Below are 15361 nucleotides of genomic sequence, written 5' to 3'. Positions count from 1 at the left end.
TAGTCAGATAGGCTGCTCATGTTTCGATCAATTGAACTTTGCCCAAATTCCTGTAGGCGTTGTACATCCTTTTCTGCAGTTAGTGCCGAGTGGATATAGAGGGGATCGATTCCGATTATTCGTCTAGTGCTTTTGTGGGGGTTGACCTCAGCGCCCCTGATATGCAGAGAAGTGCCTGCCGCTAGAATCTCTCCATAAGCTTTTATGTATGTCTTTTTTTCCATGGCTTGCCACCACACTAAGACTCTGTACAGCAGTGTCGGACGCACCACCGATATATAGATCCAGTGCATCGGAGCGTGCGACAGACTCCATGTACTGTTAAGCATCTTCTTAGATGCTAATAGCGCAATGGTGGTCTTTTTCACCCTCTCTACTACATTGGATTTCATGCCAGCTTGCTGTCTAGTATACAGCCGCGGTATTTGATATGTGTTTTCGGGGTCAGCCTGGTTGTATTGATTTTTGGGGGGATCCATGGCGGTACCTTGTATCTCTTAGTGAAGATATTGAGGTCCGTCTTGTCTGCGTTGATATGAAGTCCTACATTGTCCGTCCACTCACATATCTCCACTAGTTTTGATTCCATAATCGAGCTAAGGGTCGATGGACAGACTAATTATGCTCATATCATCAGCATAGGCTGACCTTTCGATTTGGTCGTCGACCACTAAATTTTATCTTGAGTAAAAGTCTTGAGTCTTGGGTAATAATGAGGTGAGGCTTCTTTGGAAGCCTGCAGCATGGCTTTTATCCAGCGAAGGAGGCTATAGCCCAGTAGATTCTTCTATAGCCCTCAGTCCACTGTCCGTGATCACGCTTGAGCTAACTCAGTATGGTGGGTTGCTTTGAAAGAAACTTCCGCAGTATAGCCGTTTCTGGGGCCTTCTCTATGTTGGGGCAGAAGTTTCTCCAACAGCTTCTTTGTGCTTTGCGTATATTCTCCTTGTAATCTTTTCACAGTATTTTATATTCCTCGTTGATTATAGCATCCTTCGCATACTTGGCAATTTAGAATTTTTCCTGACCCAGCTAAAAGCCAGCTTAATGTGCTTTGGTTCAGTTCAGTAGCTTGCGACGGACGATTTAACATCGACGGACCGATGCAATCTTTATTGTGGAACTTCGACAAAAGAAGACTGGTCCAGATACGCCTTTACGAATCTGGATACAGTGACGACTAAGTGACAGCGCCGCCCTAGCAGATAGTGGCTCAAAGTCTGCATCACCAAGTCCGATAGTTCAAAGGGTGGCAAAATGAAGCGAATAGCCACTTGAAAGTCAGTTTTTCGGAAAAAGATAACTCACAGGAAGCCTTCGCATCGATACCTAATTTATATTGCAAAACAAAAAAAAACGTTAACCGGGTCGGCTAGTATATATATAAGTTAGTAGATTATGTTAGCCATTCAGCATAGCCTTAAATGTGAATTATGTTCTTAGAATTAAAAAACTCAACCAGTAGCACCTTCGTCGACCATGTTTCTGGAATCGAGCTTCACATCTCTGAGCGCTTCCCAAGACACAACAGCGTCAAGCAAGATAACCCTTAATGTCGAGTCGAACTCAGGGAAAGGCTCTGGGAGGAGTCTTAACCAGCGTCGATATGGGAAACTAGGAATACTTCACTACGTCGACGTTATACAGCAATTAAGAACGTTGCCACATGGATAATTCCAAACAGAAAATAATTAGCAAAACAAAAATAGGTGAGGAGTTATTTATTCTGACTGTACTTTAAAAAGTGTTTCTTCTCGTATTAACTCAAAGAAACTTTCACCCGCCGCTCTGCCTGGTAGTCGTCTGATTTCAATTTCAACTCGAAAAACAGTTTCAGAGTTTTATATTTATAGCTTTCATGGTATATAAGCCTTTGATTTTCGAAGTTAGCTTTCTATATCATATATTTAGATTAAAAATAAAGCATTATATTTTAATTCGAAAAATTACAATTATATACATTTTTGCAGAAAATTTTTTTTAAATATATTGAATTAAATAATAAATAAATATTAATTTTTACAATTTTATCTGGTGACTAAAATGACGTAACATATTTCATTCTTTTTAATGTATTCTTTTCTAATTAAGATTCAATTACTGTGACGATTTTCGGTTGATTGATTGTGTATATGCTCCTGGAGCCCAACCTTCAGCACATGTATCTGTAAAACATTAAAAATATTACATATATTAATAAATTCGTCAAAAATATAAAATGAAATAAAAACAATTATATATAACTTGGTTGAATGCCATTCATTTACCTAGGACTCGAACATACCACCATCCAGCACAGCCCACTTTCAGTAGTTCAATAGTATCACCTTCATGCAACGAGACTTCCGAGTTTCCCATAGCTGTATAATCTGCAAGGGCTATAAATTTACTGCCCTGTTTACAAAAGAATAAAAAATGATATTGTTAATTACACATACATGTATACGTGATATATTTATAATTTACGAATTAAGTTTCATGTTAAAAAAAAAAAACTAAAAAATAAATAATAATACATTGATCAAACTGCCAGAAATGAATAATATTAATTTAATATTAATATGCCAACTGAGCCTTGGAACTTGTTGTGTATTTTGAAAAAACCATAGGCTCTATGGGACAAGAAGAGAAAGGCGTTTCCCATAATATATTATAAATTAATTTTTGACAGTATAAAATCACCTCTTATTTATCAGTTGACATATGTACGTCCTGTCTTAAACCAGGTGCTAACATTAGATAGATATTCTTCATGCGATCAAACTTTATATAAGAAAAAAGGTAGCGAATAGAAAAGTTTTCTTAGGTTATGTCCGGGCGGGTACTAACATAAGATAAATGTTCCGAGCGAAAAATGTAAAGCGTTCCTGTATGAAAAAACTAAGCAACTGTGATTTAGCGAGCGAAATAATGAATCGTATACATTTTTAAAGCCAAGATGTAACGATTTTCTATCCGTAATGGCAAGGCCCATAATTTGAAATTGAATTCACAAAAGGCATTTAAAGCGCAAAAATTATGTGTGGTGCTGTGGGTTTTTACATTTTTAAATAGTATTTCAATATGCAATCCATTCGAATTCATTTTCATTTCACTTTATAAAGTTTGTTTTAAAAAAACGCTGGCTTCAGCTGTTAGTGTGACCATTTTCGCACCCTTTCTTCAATTTTCTTTGACACACCGGTTGCCGAGAGTAATACATGTACATATATAGCCATTTCGTTGCCAACATTCTTCAAGCGCATTTATCTTATCGTAGTAACATGTTTTTTGTTTGAACCCTGCAGTACCGCATGTCATCAATCGACTGTCATCAACGCGTTGACTGCGACTTCTTCCGAGGCGACGGTCTGCGGACTGCGACTTCTACCGAGTCGACGCTCTTCCGACTGCGACTTCTACTACGACGCTCTGCTCAAGATACAGTTACTGCGGTACTCTAGATGGTAGTACCATGGCCCGGCCGTTGAGAAATTTGTTGATGAAACATCGATGAACTGTTGATGAATCATAGATGAATTGATGATGTTGATAAATTACTGATGACAGGTACTGCAGGGAACTTACTAACAATTATGGTCTCTTAGTTTTTGTGCATGCACTTTTTTTAAACAAAGGATATTCACTTAGTTTATGTCGTAAGCTTTTGTTTTCTAAGATTGTTTTAAGTGTCTAACTATTTCTAACTATTTAAAAAATCAGCTCTTATCCAAAGTTATACCAACTTGAAGTTAGCGCCAGACAAGTCTTGTAATATTTTGATCTTTCAAAATATTTATATAATAATAATATTAAAATATATGTATAACGTGACTTCGAATAGGTGTTTATCAGAACTCAAACATATGACGGAGGAGTTCTTCGATTTTTATTCACGAAAAAATTATATATTTATTTTAGCAAAATTGGCAACTTTTGGTTTAAGCATACATATGTCATTTCTATATAAACCCTGCAGTACCTGTCATCAATAAAAAATCAACGTTTCATCAACAGTCAAGGGGGTGCTGTTGATTTTTCATCGATGACAGCCCATATAAACTGCTGATTTATTTAACATGGGCACGTCTTACGCTGTCATCAATAAAAATTCATCAACAATAAATCGATGATTCGTTAAAAAAATCATCTACAATTCATCATCAATTCATCGATGTTTTGTTAATGACACATCGATGAAACATCGATGCAGAGCGTCGTTGTAGAAGTCGCAGTCGGCAGAGGGTCGATTCGGTAGAAGTCGCAGTCGGCGCGTTGATGACATGTTGATGACAGAGGCCTATTGATGACACGCGGTACTGCCGGGAATTAACAGTTACATATACATGTACATACATATACATACATATTATACCCTGCAGTACCACATCCCTGCAGTACCTGTCATCAGTAATTCATCAACGTTTCATCAAAAGTCAAAGGGTTACCATACAAACTGTTTTGAATTTAACATGGGCATTTCCTAGGCTGTCATCAATAATTAATCGATGATTCATCAACAATGCTTCAACAAATTCATCAACAATTCATCATCAATTCATCGATGATTCATAAACAATTCATCGATGTTTTATCAACAATTCATCGAACGTTGACTCTATAGAAGTCGCAGTCGGCGCGTTGCTGACAGTTGACAGTCATTAACAGACATCAACGCGCCGACTGCGACTTCTACCGAGCCGGCGCTCTGCCGACTGCGACTTCTACCGAGTCAACGCTCTGCCCACGATACAGTTACGACGGCAGTTGTCAACAGTACCAACAGACGAATATGTTGATTATTTGTTGTTAATGAATTGTTGATGAATGTTTATGAATTATTTATTAATTGTTGATGAACTTTTGATGAATTGTTGATGATTCATCGATGAATTGTTGATGAATGTTGATGAATTTGTTGATGATTCATTGATTAATTGTTGATGAATTGTTGTTGATTACAGCCTAGGACATGCCCATGTTAAATTCATCAGTAATTTGTATGGTCATTAATCGATGAATCGTCAAAAACACCGCCTTGACTGTTGATGAATCGTTGATTAATTACTAATGATAATCACTACGTTGCAAACTTCAAACTAAAATTATAAAACCCTGCAAGCGTATAAAATTACAATAACAAATTTATGTACGTTAACCAAAATATTTTTATATTTTCATGACTGCAGACTGACGTATGTATGTATATTGGTAAATAAATTCGGCGGTTGATGCTAATCTTAAATATACATATACACCTAATAGGCTTCAAATAGTTTCGTTCTTATGTTACAAAATTGTGACTAAAATTGGGATCAGTAAAAATATATATCTAATATTATATACATATGTACATATGTATATACTAAGTGCGTGGTATTTGCAGAACTTCTATCATGTAGCATACAAAATAAAAGACTCACGGAGCACAGTAGCGCATTTAGAGCACAGTAGCGCATTACCGTTGAAATATCAAAAAAGTAATAGCCGCAAAAATCGTTTCTAACCATACCTTTCCGACAAAAAATTTCACAAGAATTCCAAATCTATAATTAAAATAATTTTTGTCGGTTTTTGCAACATACAAAAAAAATTGTATTTTTCGTCATGGTTTTTACTTTAAATGAATAATACAATCATAAACTGTAAGTCGAGCTAAAAAACGACGGTTTGGTTTGGGTTTGTACAGGTAAATTTCTGGCTAAAGAAGTCTATAAATTCTGAAGCTGCCAAAAGCCGTCATTTACACTGTCTATATTTCCTGAACTTTTTTTTTATACCCTTGCAGGGTATTATAATTTCAGTCAGAAGTTTGCAACGCAGTGAAGGAGGCACCTCCGACCATATAAAGTATATTTATTCTTGATCAGGATCAACAGCCGAGTCGATCTAGCCATGTCCGTCTGTCCGTCTGTCCGTTTCTACGCAAACTAGTCTCTCAGTTTTGAAGCTATTTGAATGAAACTTTGCAGTTAGCCTTCTATATACTCTCACTCGTATATATGTCGGAACGGGCCGGATCGGACGACTATATCATATAGCTGCCATAGGAATGATCCGATAATTTAAAAAACAAAAATTATAACAATTTCAGTTTTCAATAGAAATGGATCAAATTTGAGACATAGCCAATTTACTATACTCTAAAATTTTGCACTAAATTACTACTACTACTATATCATATAGCTCCCATAGGAACGATCGAGAAATTAATACAATTAAATTTATAACTTTTTCAGTTTTCAGCTGATTTTCATCAAATTTTAGGTATAACCATTTTATATTATTCTACAATTTTGTGTAAAATTTTATGAAAATCGGACGACTATATCATATAGGTGCCATACAAGCGATCGTTTGACGTAGAGGAAAAATGCAAATCTGTGACTGTAAAACTGCAAATATAATATGTAAAGGTGAATGAAATGAAAGCAGGTATTACTTCATTGTTTTTTAATACAAATAAATATAATTTATATTGTTGGGATTCCAAGTCATAGAAGTTCTATCAGCAAGGGTATATAAACTTCGGCGTGCCGAAGTTAGCTTCCTTTCTTGTTTTAATTTTATTTAATAATAAGTGTAGAAGCAGTACAACAAAATATACATTGACAACACATGAATGAATTTTATAATGAAGGCCAAACTCTGTATCATCGTACAAGGAATACAACAGTTAAGGACTACTTCACTGACGTGTCATGGTGTTAGTGGACGGGCAGGTCTTGCTCAGCCTCTTATTTGCCCAAGTGCCCGGTTTTGCAGAGTTTGGATGCGTTTATGGTTAGATTTAGCCGCAATCCCTTATATTTGTATGCCGTATAACCACATTGGGGCTATGCAATGGACATACACAGCCCTCTTAGAACTAAGTGACTTGGTGCTCCTTTTGCTCATTGGCCACACTTTTTCTTCGTGGCTATGAGGTGTGGACCAAAAGTAAGGCGTTTGTCGAGTGTGATACCCAGGTACTTGGCTACATTCGGCTGCTCTAAGGTAACTCCTTCCAGCTGAATAGGGGGCGTGGTCGATCTTAGCATTGGCATTGGTAGCATGGGTTGACGGTTTTTAGTGGGTTTATCTTCAGATTCCATCTCCTACACCAATCTGCCAGAGTGACAAGACAGCCTTGCAATCCGTTAGCGACATAGGATAGACATGGAAATCTCCTGTTGTGTTTTAGCAGAGTGTTCCGAGTCTCGCTTACATGCTGGAGTGAAGCAAACTCATGCGGAGTGAAACGATCCTCCAGGTGCTGAGCGAACGCGTTAGCTTGTTCCTCCTCATTTTTTGCCAGTTCTCCGCCTGCGCACCTGATTGGAACTTGTCTGAATGGCTGTCTTTGAAGTGATTTTGTACACTTCTATAGCGAATAATTTGCATCCATGGTGTAATCCATGATTGCCAACTTTTGTTCGAAAAAATCACTTCGAAGATCCTTCAGGACTTCGCGGAGTTGTTTCGCTTCTCTGTTCCACGGAATTGGTCGTCTACGAAGGCGCCTTTTGATTTTGAGAAGCTCTCTGGCTTCTCCTGTGAGCACGATGCCATAGTTATTCTGGGCTGTCGGAGGGCATGGAGGCGTTGCCGCAGCAGCTGCCGTGTAAACTTTGGTGGTGAGTTTGTCTAAAGCAGCTTCTATATCTTCCCCTGTGTTCGGAGATTCATTAAGGTGGAATGCCGTGTCTAGATACGGTTTGAAGACGGCCAAGTTTGTGTATTTAGTAACAAGACTAGGGCTGGAGTAATTGACTACTACTTCTGTTATTATTGTGGCTACCAGAGAAAGGTGGTCCGAGTCCAGATCCCAACAGTGGCTTATTCTGCTTCGATGGTCCGGTATACCGTGGTGCACAGCGAAGTCTATGCAGGACGGCGCGTGACTGGATACATATGGATACCTAGTGGGCGATCCTGTTGCGAGTATTTTGTTACCACAGACAGATATGGCGTCAACTAATTCTCTCCCTCTTGTCGAGTTGTAGGTGTCACCCCACAACCAGTGACGCGCATTCCAATCGCCTCTAATCAGGTATCTGTGACCGCAATTGCTGAAGATGTCTGTAAAATCTCCCTCGAGTAGTCTATTTCCAGGAGGACAGTAGATGGCACTAACCTCCATATCACCGAGCCCGGTGACTACCTTAATTGAAGACATTTGAATAGTTAATGTCTCAATGACTTATTGTGGAAAATGTTTTTGTGAGATGGTTTAAAAGCTGGGTAAATGACATGGCCGTGTACTTTGATGGTGGTTCCCCTGTTTAGCCGTATTTCACTCAGAAGGATAATATCAACGTTATTGTTGTGCGCAAAGAGCTCAATTTCTTTAGCTTTCCCTGCAATGCCATTGACATTCCAAATTAATATCGTATGTGTACTCATTGTGTATTTGAGGCGTTGTTCGGGATGTGGGGGTTCGAGGAATCCCCATTCCTTTGCTTAATTGTTTTTATTAATTCATAAACCATACCTTTAAGCCGGTCTAGTCTTTGACTATTTTGCTCGGTCAGTTTATGCTGGTCATATTGCTGCTGTTGCAGAAACCGTAGTAGTTGCTGCTGTAGTTGTTGTTGTTGCTGTCATTCCAAGAATTGATGATTTTGTTGTTTAATTAGAGTTTGAACGTCAACTGGGAGCTGCTGCTGCGTTCTATTTCCATTGGAGTTGTAAGACTGTAGTTGAGTCTGGAGGCCATGTAATCGGCGCTCGGCAGGAGCATAGCTAATTCTTGCAACAGATGCATAAGACAAGCCAGCAGTGTAAATTCCCGGAATGCTGGTTTGAGGGGGTTGTTGCTGTTGCTTTTGCTGTTGTACCTGTTGACCTAACCCCAATTTGCGTTGATGGTATCGCACGGGGTTGTTGTTTCCTAGAGAACCCCATTAATTTCTTTAGATATTCCTGGTACCACTGGCAGCCCCTGTAGCTGGCCATATGGCTGCCTCCACAGTGTAAACAAGTAGGTTGTTGATCCTGGGGACGAACACCCCCAGGCGGCAGTATTTCGCTGTGTTGCCATATTCCTGGCAACGAGTAAAGTGCGCCATTTCAGATCTTTCTCTTATCCTTTCAACAGATACTATTTGTCGGCAAAGCAAATGTCGGCAAAATATGTTTAGATTTTGTATTTATTTACTTTTGATCTCAGGTTATGAACCTGCACAGCTTCAAAACCGAGGTTTTTTAAGATTTCAACAGTTTGTCCGTGTGTGGTGCTATGATGAAGTCCCTTAACTACAATTTTGTGAGGCTTCTCTTCTTTTAATTGATAAGTATGAAATTGAATTCCAATATTATCGAAGTGATTTACTATGGCTCTGTAAGCGTTGCTATTCTTTGGGAAAATGCGGGATGTTACCCTTTGATTAACTTTGACAACCACGTTATCCAAACTCGTCGCCTCGCTAGTGATTTCAAACAAATCGTTGAGGTTGGTGATGCTGATTACAATTTGCGGTGGTTTAGGTGTGGGATGCAGTTGACTGTTGTCAATCTGCTGTGGGCTCGTCTATATTGAAGAGGCGATAGGAACATCATCTGGTTCACCTGTGTTCACTTTAATATTGTTAACACTCTCTTCATCGCACTCCATATCTAGTATGGCAAAACGGTTAGTATTAACCACATTGTTAGTTACTGACGAGTTTAGTCTGTCTATATTTTCCCTTTTGGGGCTCATGTTCGGAGAGATCGGTTTCTTTCGTTTATTTAATTGAAGCATCTATTAATCTCGAAGCAGCTCCACATAGTGTTGGAGACGCATAGGTCGCAGCTCCACTTAAAATTGGAGTTGAGGTGATAGGTGATACAATACTTGCACCATGACGAGCACTGCTAGTTGTTGCAGTTGCTGTAGTAACTATGGAGCTTATAGTGGCTCTAGTGAAAGTGATTGTTGTTGTTATAGTTGTATTGAGAGCTTAGAAGCTCTGCTCTGGTTTCCGACTGAGTTTTACCCGCTACTCGAAGCATTTCTTTATAATCAATCTGCTTATTGCTAAGCTGAGAGTCAGAAAAAATGTTTTCATCCATTGCAGCTATAAAACTAAATTGCTAAATTGGTGGTTTAAGCAATCTATTATGCACATTTTCTGCAGATGCAAAAGTAGGTCCAATCAAAACAACTGATAACACAAAGCTTTGTCTCCCTTCTGTGCGGCTGAGCGCAGGGTGAGGGGAGATGCTTTGCCCAAATGGGCCGGTATGCAGTCTTATCAAACTGTTTTTTACTTTTTGTTATTGTCCAGCTGCCGACACTGTGCAATACAGCGTCCGAAAATTATCGCTTAATCTCTCTTACACACGTTAAGGAATAGATCAATACGAATTGTCCGCGACACAACCGATCTCAACGAGAGAAGATTACATACTCATCTCTTCTGAATTAAAATCACGTTTGATAGAGTGTGATGAGCTGCGACTCTGGAAACATAAGGATGTACACTGAACCAAATCAGGGAAAACAAACTGAAACAGTGATAACCGTAGCGTCCAACTTATTTGCAGCGTTAATATCTTCAAACTGCTAATGTTGTTTGTATTGAATGACAAAACATACCTTTACCATGTGATTATAGTCCAGAAATGCTTGATCTACTAGCAATTCCCTTAATATAGGTTTATTTTTAGAAAAGAAGTCAAAATTATTAAAAAATGAAAATAAAATAAATATAATCGAAATTAAAAATAAAATTATTAATTTAATTTTTTTATTAAAGAATTATCTTACAACAATTATCTGTCAAAAGCCGTTAAAATTATTAAATTATCTTATTTGGGTCCGTAATTTTGATTTTTGCAAGATAAAATGAGAAATGGCGCTACTGTGCGACGGGGGCGATATTTTTAATTTGACCGCCTTGCCTCAAAAAGTCTGTATCCGCCCTACCTATAGCTGACACTGAAATGATTAGTCAATTTAAGCCTAGTAAGATCGCTTTAAGAGCTTTAGCGCAGTTTAGTTTTAAAAATCAATTGTTGAAAAACAGCAAAAAGCGCTTCGTATTGTATACCATTTTTAAAATCTGTAATGAAAGCTCTTAGTAATGCAGTACTGCATTATTTTTTTTTTTTAAGTATTTAGAAGTACAGTTTGACATTTTCATTCACATTCAACGATAATTTCTATGGCAGCTTTAAGATAAAACATTGTAGTGCAATTTTCATTAAATTTTAAACGAAATTCTAGAACAAAACAAAATAGACATATCTAAAAAAAATCTGTTGAGAACTGGAAAAAATATAATTTTTCCCTAAAAAATTTTCGATCTTTTCCGTTCAGACCTATATACTAGTGAGACTATACAGAAGACTATCTGAAAAGTTTCATTCAGATAGCTTTAAAACTAAGTAGAAACTAACGGCCAGATGAACATGGCTGTATCGACTTGGCGATGCTGATCAAGAAAATATATACATTATTTGATAGGAAATGACTTTTTCACTGTGTTGCAAACTTTTGACTGAAATTATAACACCATGCAAATGGTATAAGAATGCTTGATTCCTATTTGTTTGGGATAAATTTCAATTTAGGGTATACTATAGTTTATCATACTTACAGGGCTCTTATTTTCTTCGGTAAAAGAAAAATCATCTTCGCTATTTGAGCAGTCAGAGCTCCAGCCACAATTTTCCTGCTGATCTTTATTTGTGAGATCATGAACGCTATGACTAGAGGTAACAGGCTCGACACCATTGCTACTGCAGTTTGAATATCTTTTGGTAGTATCTGCAGAAGTCTCAGATTTTAAAACGCAGTTTTGGGCGTCTAGAATAGTATTTGTGGTGTCCGAAGAAATGGTCTGCCTAAGACCCTGGTGATTTAAGCTGTATTGCTTTATTTTCTCGCCTTTAAGCTCCTCCAGCTGGTTGAGTAAGACACGTTTAATTTCTGCAACCCATTGTTTTTTTACGTCCTGTGTCGGTGCTTGTAGGATATGTACTTCCTGGCGCCCTTGAGTCCAAATTTCGAAACGTTTTGTATCACTTGGTACAGTCTCTGTTAGCCCAATAAGTGACATCTGTCGAAAATTAGGTCTAAAGTATACATTTTTATGCAATTAGTGTATATTACCTTAAAATGATGTTTAAATTGGTATGTGCTTTTGTTGGGACCTGGTTTTGATGTTAGCTTACAAAATAGAATAGATTTCTGATACAGAAATATATGTCGTTGTTGTGGTTTAATCCGGAGGCGAATATCCTTTTTAGATTCTGACCAGACTTGGAATGAGTCCTGCATCAAAAGTTCACCGTGCTCAGCTATATCAGCCTGAAAAGTATCAATTGTTTTATAGTTTTATCCCACACTATTTAATTAAAGTATCTTTCTACCGGAAATCCTGTTATCGCTACTTGATGCATTGAGTCGTTGACACATTTTAAAACGATTAACATACAGTCAAGCGCCCTTTGAAGCTCCTTGGTGCAGTTCCCACTATCGCTAAAGCGAAGCAAGTCCTTCAAAAGCAACTGGTATTTTGTAATCCTTTGAACTGGTTTTAGTAAATACGCAGCTAGCGGTAGCTTATGACCAAGTCTTTTTTGACACTCTTGAAAAAAAAAGTGTGTATCTACAAGCGTTTCACGGAACCGCTCAGAACGTGGGATGTTTTGACAATAGAATGAGTATAAGCGATAGAATGTGTCACGCTAAAAAAATTTTATTTTAATATTTACAGGTAAACATGTGTGTATATGTAAATATTTACCCTTTGAACAAAACAAAGTGCGACGAGCTCAGTAGTCGAAATACAGTTTTCGAGATCTTTAAGAAAAATTTGATTGTGGAAAGTAAAGAGCTCATGTAGATTGCCAAACAATATATCTTCTTTTCCCTGTAGACTTGAGGGCGTGAGATGGGTAAACTCCTCGGATTTCATTCGATCATAGTAACCCTTAGGTAAAAACATGTTAAAATTGTTACTTGTTTTTTATATCATATCAAATTTATTTACAAGTTTCATATTTGTCGAAGATTTAAAGTTAAAAAATTGAAATGGTAAGCTTGATTTATCAAATTTTATAGGGTAAAGAGAGATCGGGAATTATTATTATATACCCTTGTAGGGTTTTATAATTGTAGTGATCAGCTTTTTGATAGCCAAAGCAAACTAGACCTTAAGGTTTTAAATCTATCTGATTAAAACTCTGTAGTTAGTATTCTATATACTTCACACGTATATAAGACGGAACGGGCCAGATCGGACGACTATATCGTATAGCAATCGGAAAACTTTTTGCAATATTCTAGAATTTCAGTTTTAAATTTATAAAAGTCTGATTATTATATCATATATCTTACATTTAAAAAACCAAGAAATTAATACAAACAAAAAATTATAACTTTGATGCTTTTAGAAATATTTGCATCTATTTTGAGTTGTGTCTTTTTATATATTTAACAATTAAGGATTTATTTTTATAAAATTCGGACGACTGTGTCTTATAGCTGCCATTAAACGATCGTTAAATGGAGAGGAAAAACTGTGAATGTAAAACAATAACTCTAAAGCTATAAAAACAAAACGTATAGGTAAATATAATAAGAGTAACCATTACTTCTTCGACTTTTTAACAAAAATATATATATTTTGTTTATATTGTTTTATTTAATAATTATCTAATGGCAATATGCTAGGACATACAAAACTTAGGTGTGCCGAACTAAGCTTCCTTTGTTGTTTTTGAACATAAGTATATATTATATATAAATTATATTGTATTAATTATTAGTGTTGTAATTGCAATTGGCGCACTGTGGCGCCTTTAGGAGAAACAGCTTTGCAAAAATCAAATAAGTCATTGTCGCAAAATCGTTTCAATCCATGAGTATTCCAAGTTGAAATTTGTTTCGTTTTTAGCAACATACAGAAAAAAAGTGTAAAAGTGTACAGATCATATAACACAAAAAACTTATTTCCTATCGTCATGGTATTTATTTTCAATCATACGTGAGCATGCCTTGGCTCCCAGAGCTCGGGCGGCTCATTCCGTTATGTTTTGTAATATCACACTGCCTGAGGCAGAGGCCTCAGCTCAAAGCTACATAAAAACAAAATACATGTTTATTTTTTGAAAATCAGCAAGTCATTCGTAAAGCTGTGTGATTGCTCAAGACCACAAAAAAACGAGACAAAAAATTAAAACTTGTAAGTCATTCGTGCTGGGATGCTGGTGGTTGTTTTTAAAATTTGTTGCCTGGCTAATTCCGTTATTTTTCGTGCCCATGTATGCTTTAAATGATTGATACATTAATAAACTGTAAGCCAAACAAAAAAACGACAGTTTGGTTTGGGATTGTAGAGGTAAATTTCTACCTAACAGGTGTTCATTATTTTAATCTATAATCTTCAAAGACTAGTCTATAACTTGTAAATCTGCCAAAAGCCGTCATCTACACTATGTCTATACTTCATGTCTTTCTTTTGCTGAACTAGAATGAGTTTTGAGAAAGTGTATTAAGCTGCGACTCTGGAAACACAAGGATGTACACTGAACCAACTCAGGGTAAAAAAAACGAAAAAATACATGCAAGCAGTTTAGTGATAACCGCAGCGCGCAACTTAATTGTAGCTTTAAGCTTGGTACTAACATAAGATAAATATTCTTCATGCGGCAAAACTTCACATTAAAAAAGGTAGCTAAGAGATGAAGCAGAACATTTTTCTTAGCTTTCGCTCGAGCGGGTACAAACAGAACATAAATGTTGGTAGCGAAAAATGTAAAGCGTTGCTGGATTATAAAATAAAACAGTTGAGATTTAGCAAGCGAAATAATGAATTATATATATTTTTGAAGCCAGCACGGACAAGGCCATTATTATGAGATTTAATTTAGAAAAGGCATTTAAAATTTAAAAAATCTTTTATTTGATTTTAGCTATATATCAGCGAATACATTTTTAAATAGTATTCCAATATCCAATCCGTTCGAATTCATATTAATTTCACTTTATAAATTTTGTTTACGAGAAACAGCTGGCGTCAGCTGCCATTGTGACCATTTTCAAGCCTTTTCTTAAATTTCTTTGATCACCGAGTTAAATATATAGATATAGCGATTTCGATACCTACTTTCTTCTAGCGTATTTTTCATATGTTAGTACCAAACTTTAATGCTTAACATCTGGGACAAAATCTGCTTATCTCTGGACATGTAAAGCTCCGAAATGATATGAAATTAAGAGTTTTTGGTCCAGATCTATTAGAAATTCCTTAATATACGTTTATTTTATGTAAAACAAGAAAGGAAGCTAACTTCGGCACGCCGAAGTTTATATACCCTTGCAGATTGAACTTCTATGAATAGGAATCCATACAATATAAATTATATATATTTGTGTTAAAAACAATGAAGTAATACCTGCTTTCATTTC

At 36.6% G+C, this 15361-nt stretch overlaps 1 protein-coding gene across 1 annotated transcript in view; it reads right to left on the bottom strand.

Moving 5' to 3' along the window:
- Window positions 1-1826: 1826 nt before the first annotated feature.
- Window positions 1827-15361, bottom strand: part of LOC110189554 (uncharacterized) — a 30862-nt gene continuing 17327 nt past the window's right edge. Inside the window, exons 4-9 of the mRNA XM_086837594.1 lie at window positions 12696-12881; window positions 12319-12636; window positions 12059-12256; window positions 11544-12005; window positions 2268-2394; window positions 1827-2165 (exon numbers count right to left, since the gene is read on the bottom strand). Coding sequence (XP_086693720.1) covers window positions 2098-2165; window positions 2268-2394; window positions 11544-12005; window positions 12059-12256; window positions 12319-12636; window positions 12696-12881 — 1359 coding nt within the window. The 3' untranslated portion in view covers window positions 1827-2097. The remainder of the gene's footprint in view (window positions 2166-2267; window positions 2395-11543; window positions 12006-12058; window positions 12257-12318; window positions 12637-12695; window positions 12882-15361) is intronic.

Source organism: Drosophila serrata, unplaced genomic scaffold (assembly GCF_035046125.1).
Source record: "Drosophila serrata isolate PLE 108 unplaced genomic scaffold, ASM3504612v1 contig_329, whole genome shotgun sequence".
Lineage (NCBI taxonomy): Eukaryota > Metazoa > Arthropoda > Insecta > Diptera > Drosophilidae > Drosophila > Drosophila serrata.
The sequence above is the reverse complement of the archived record's forward strand: the minus strand, read 5'-3'. Positions and strand labels throughout refer to the sequence as shown.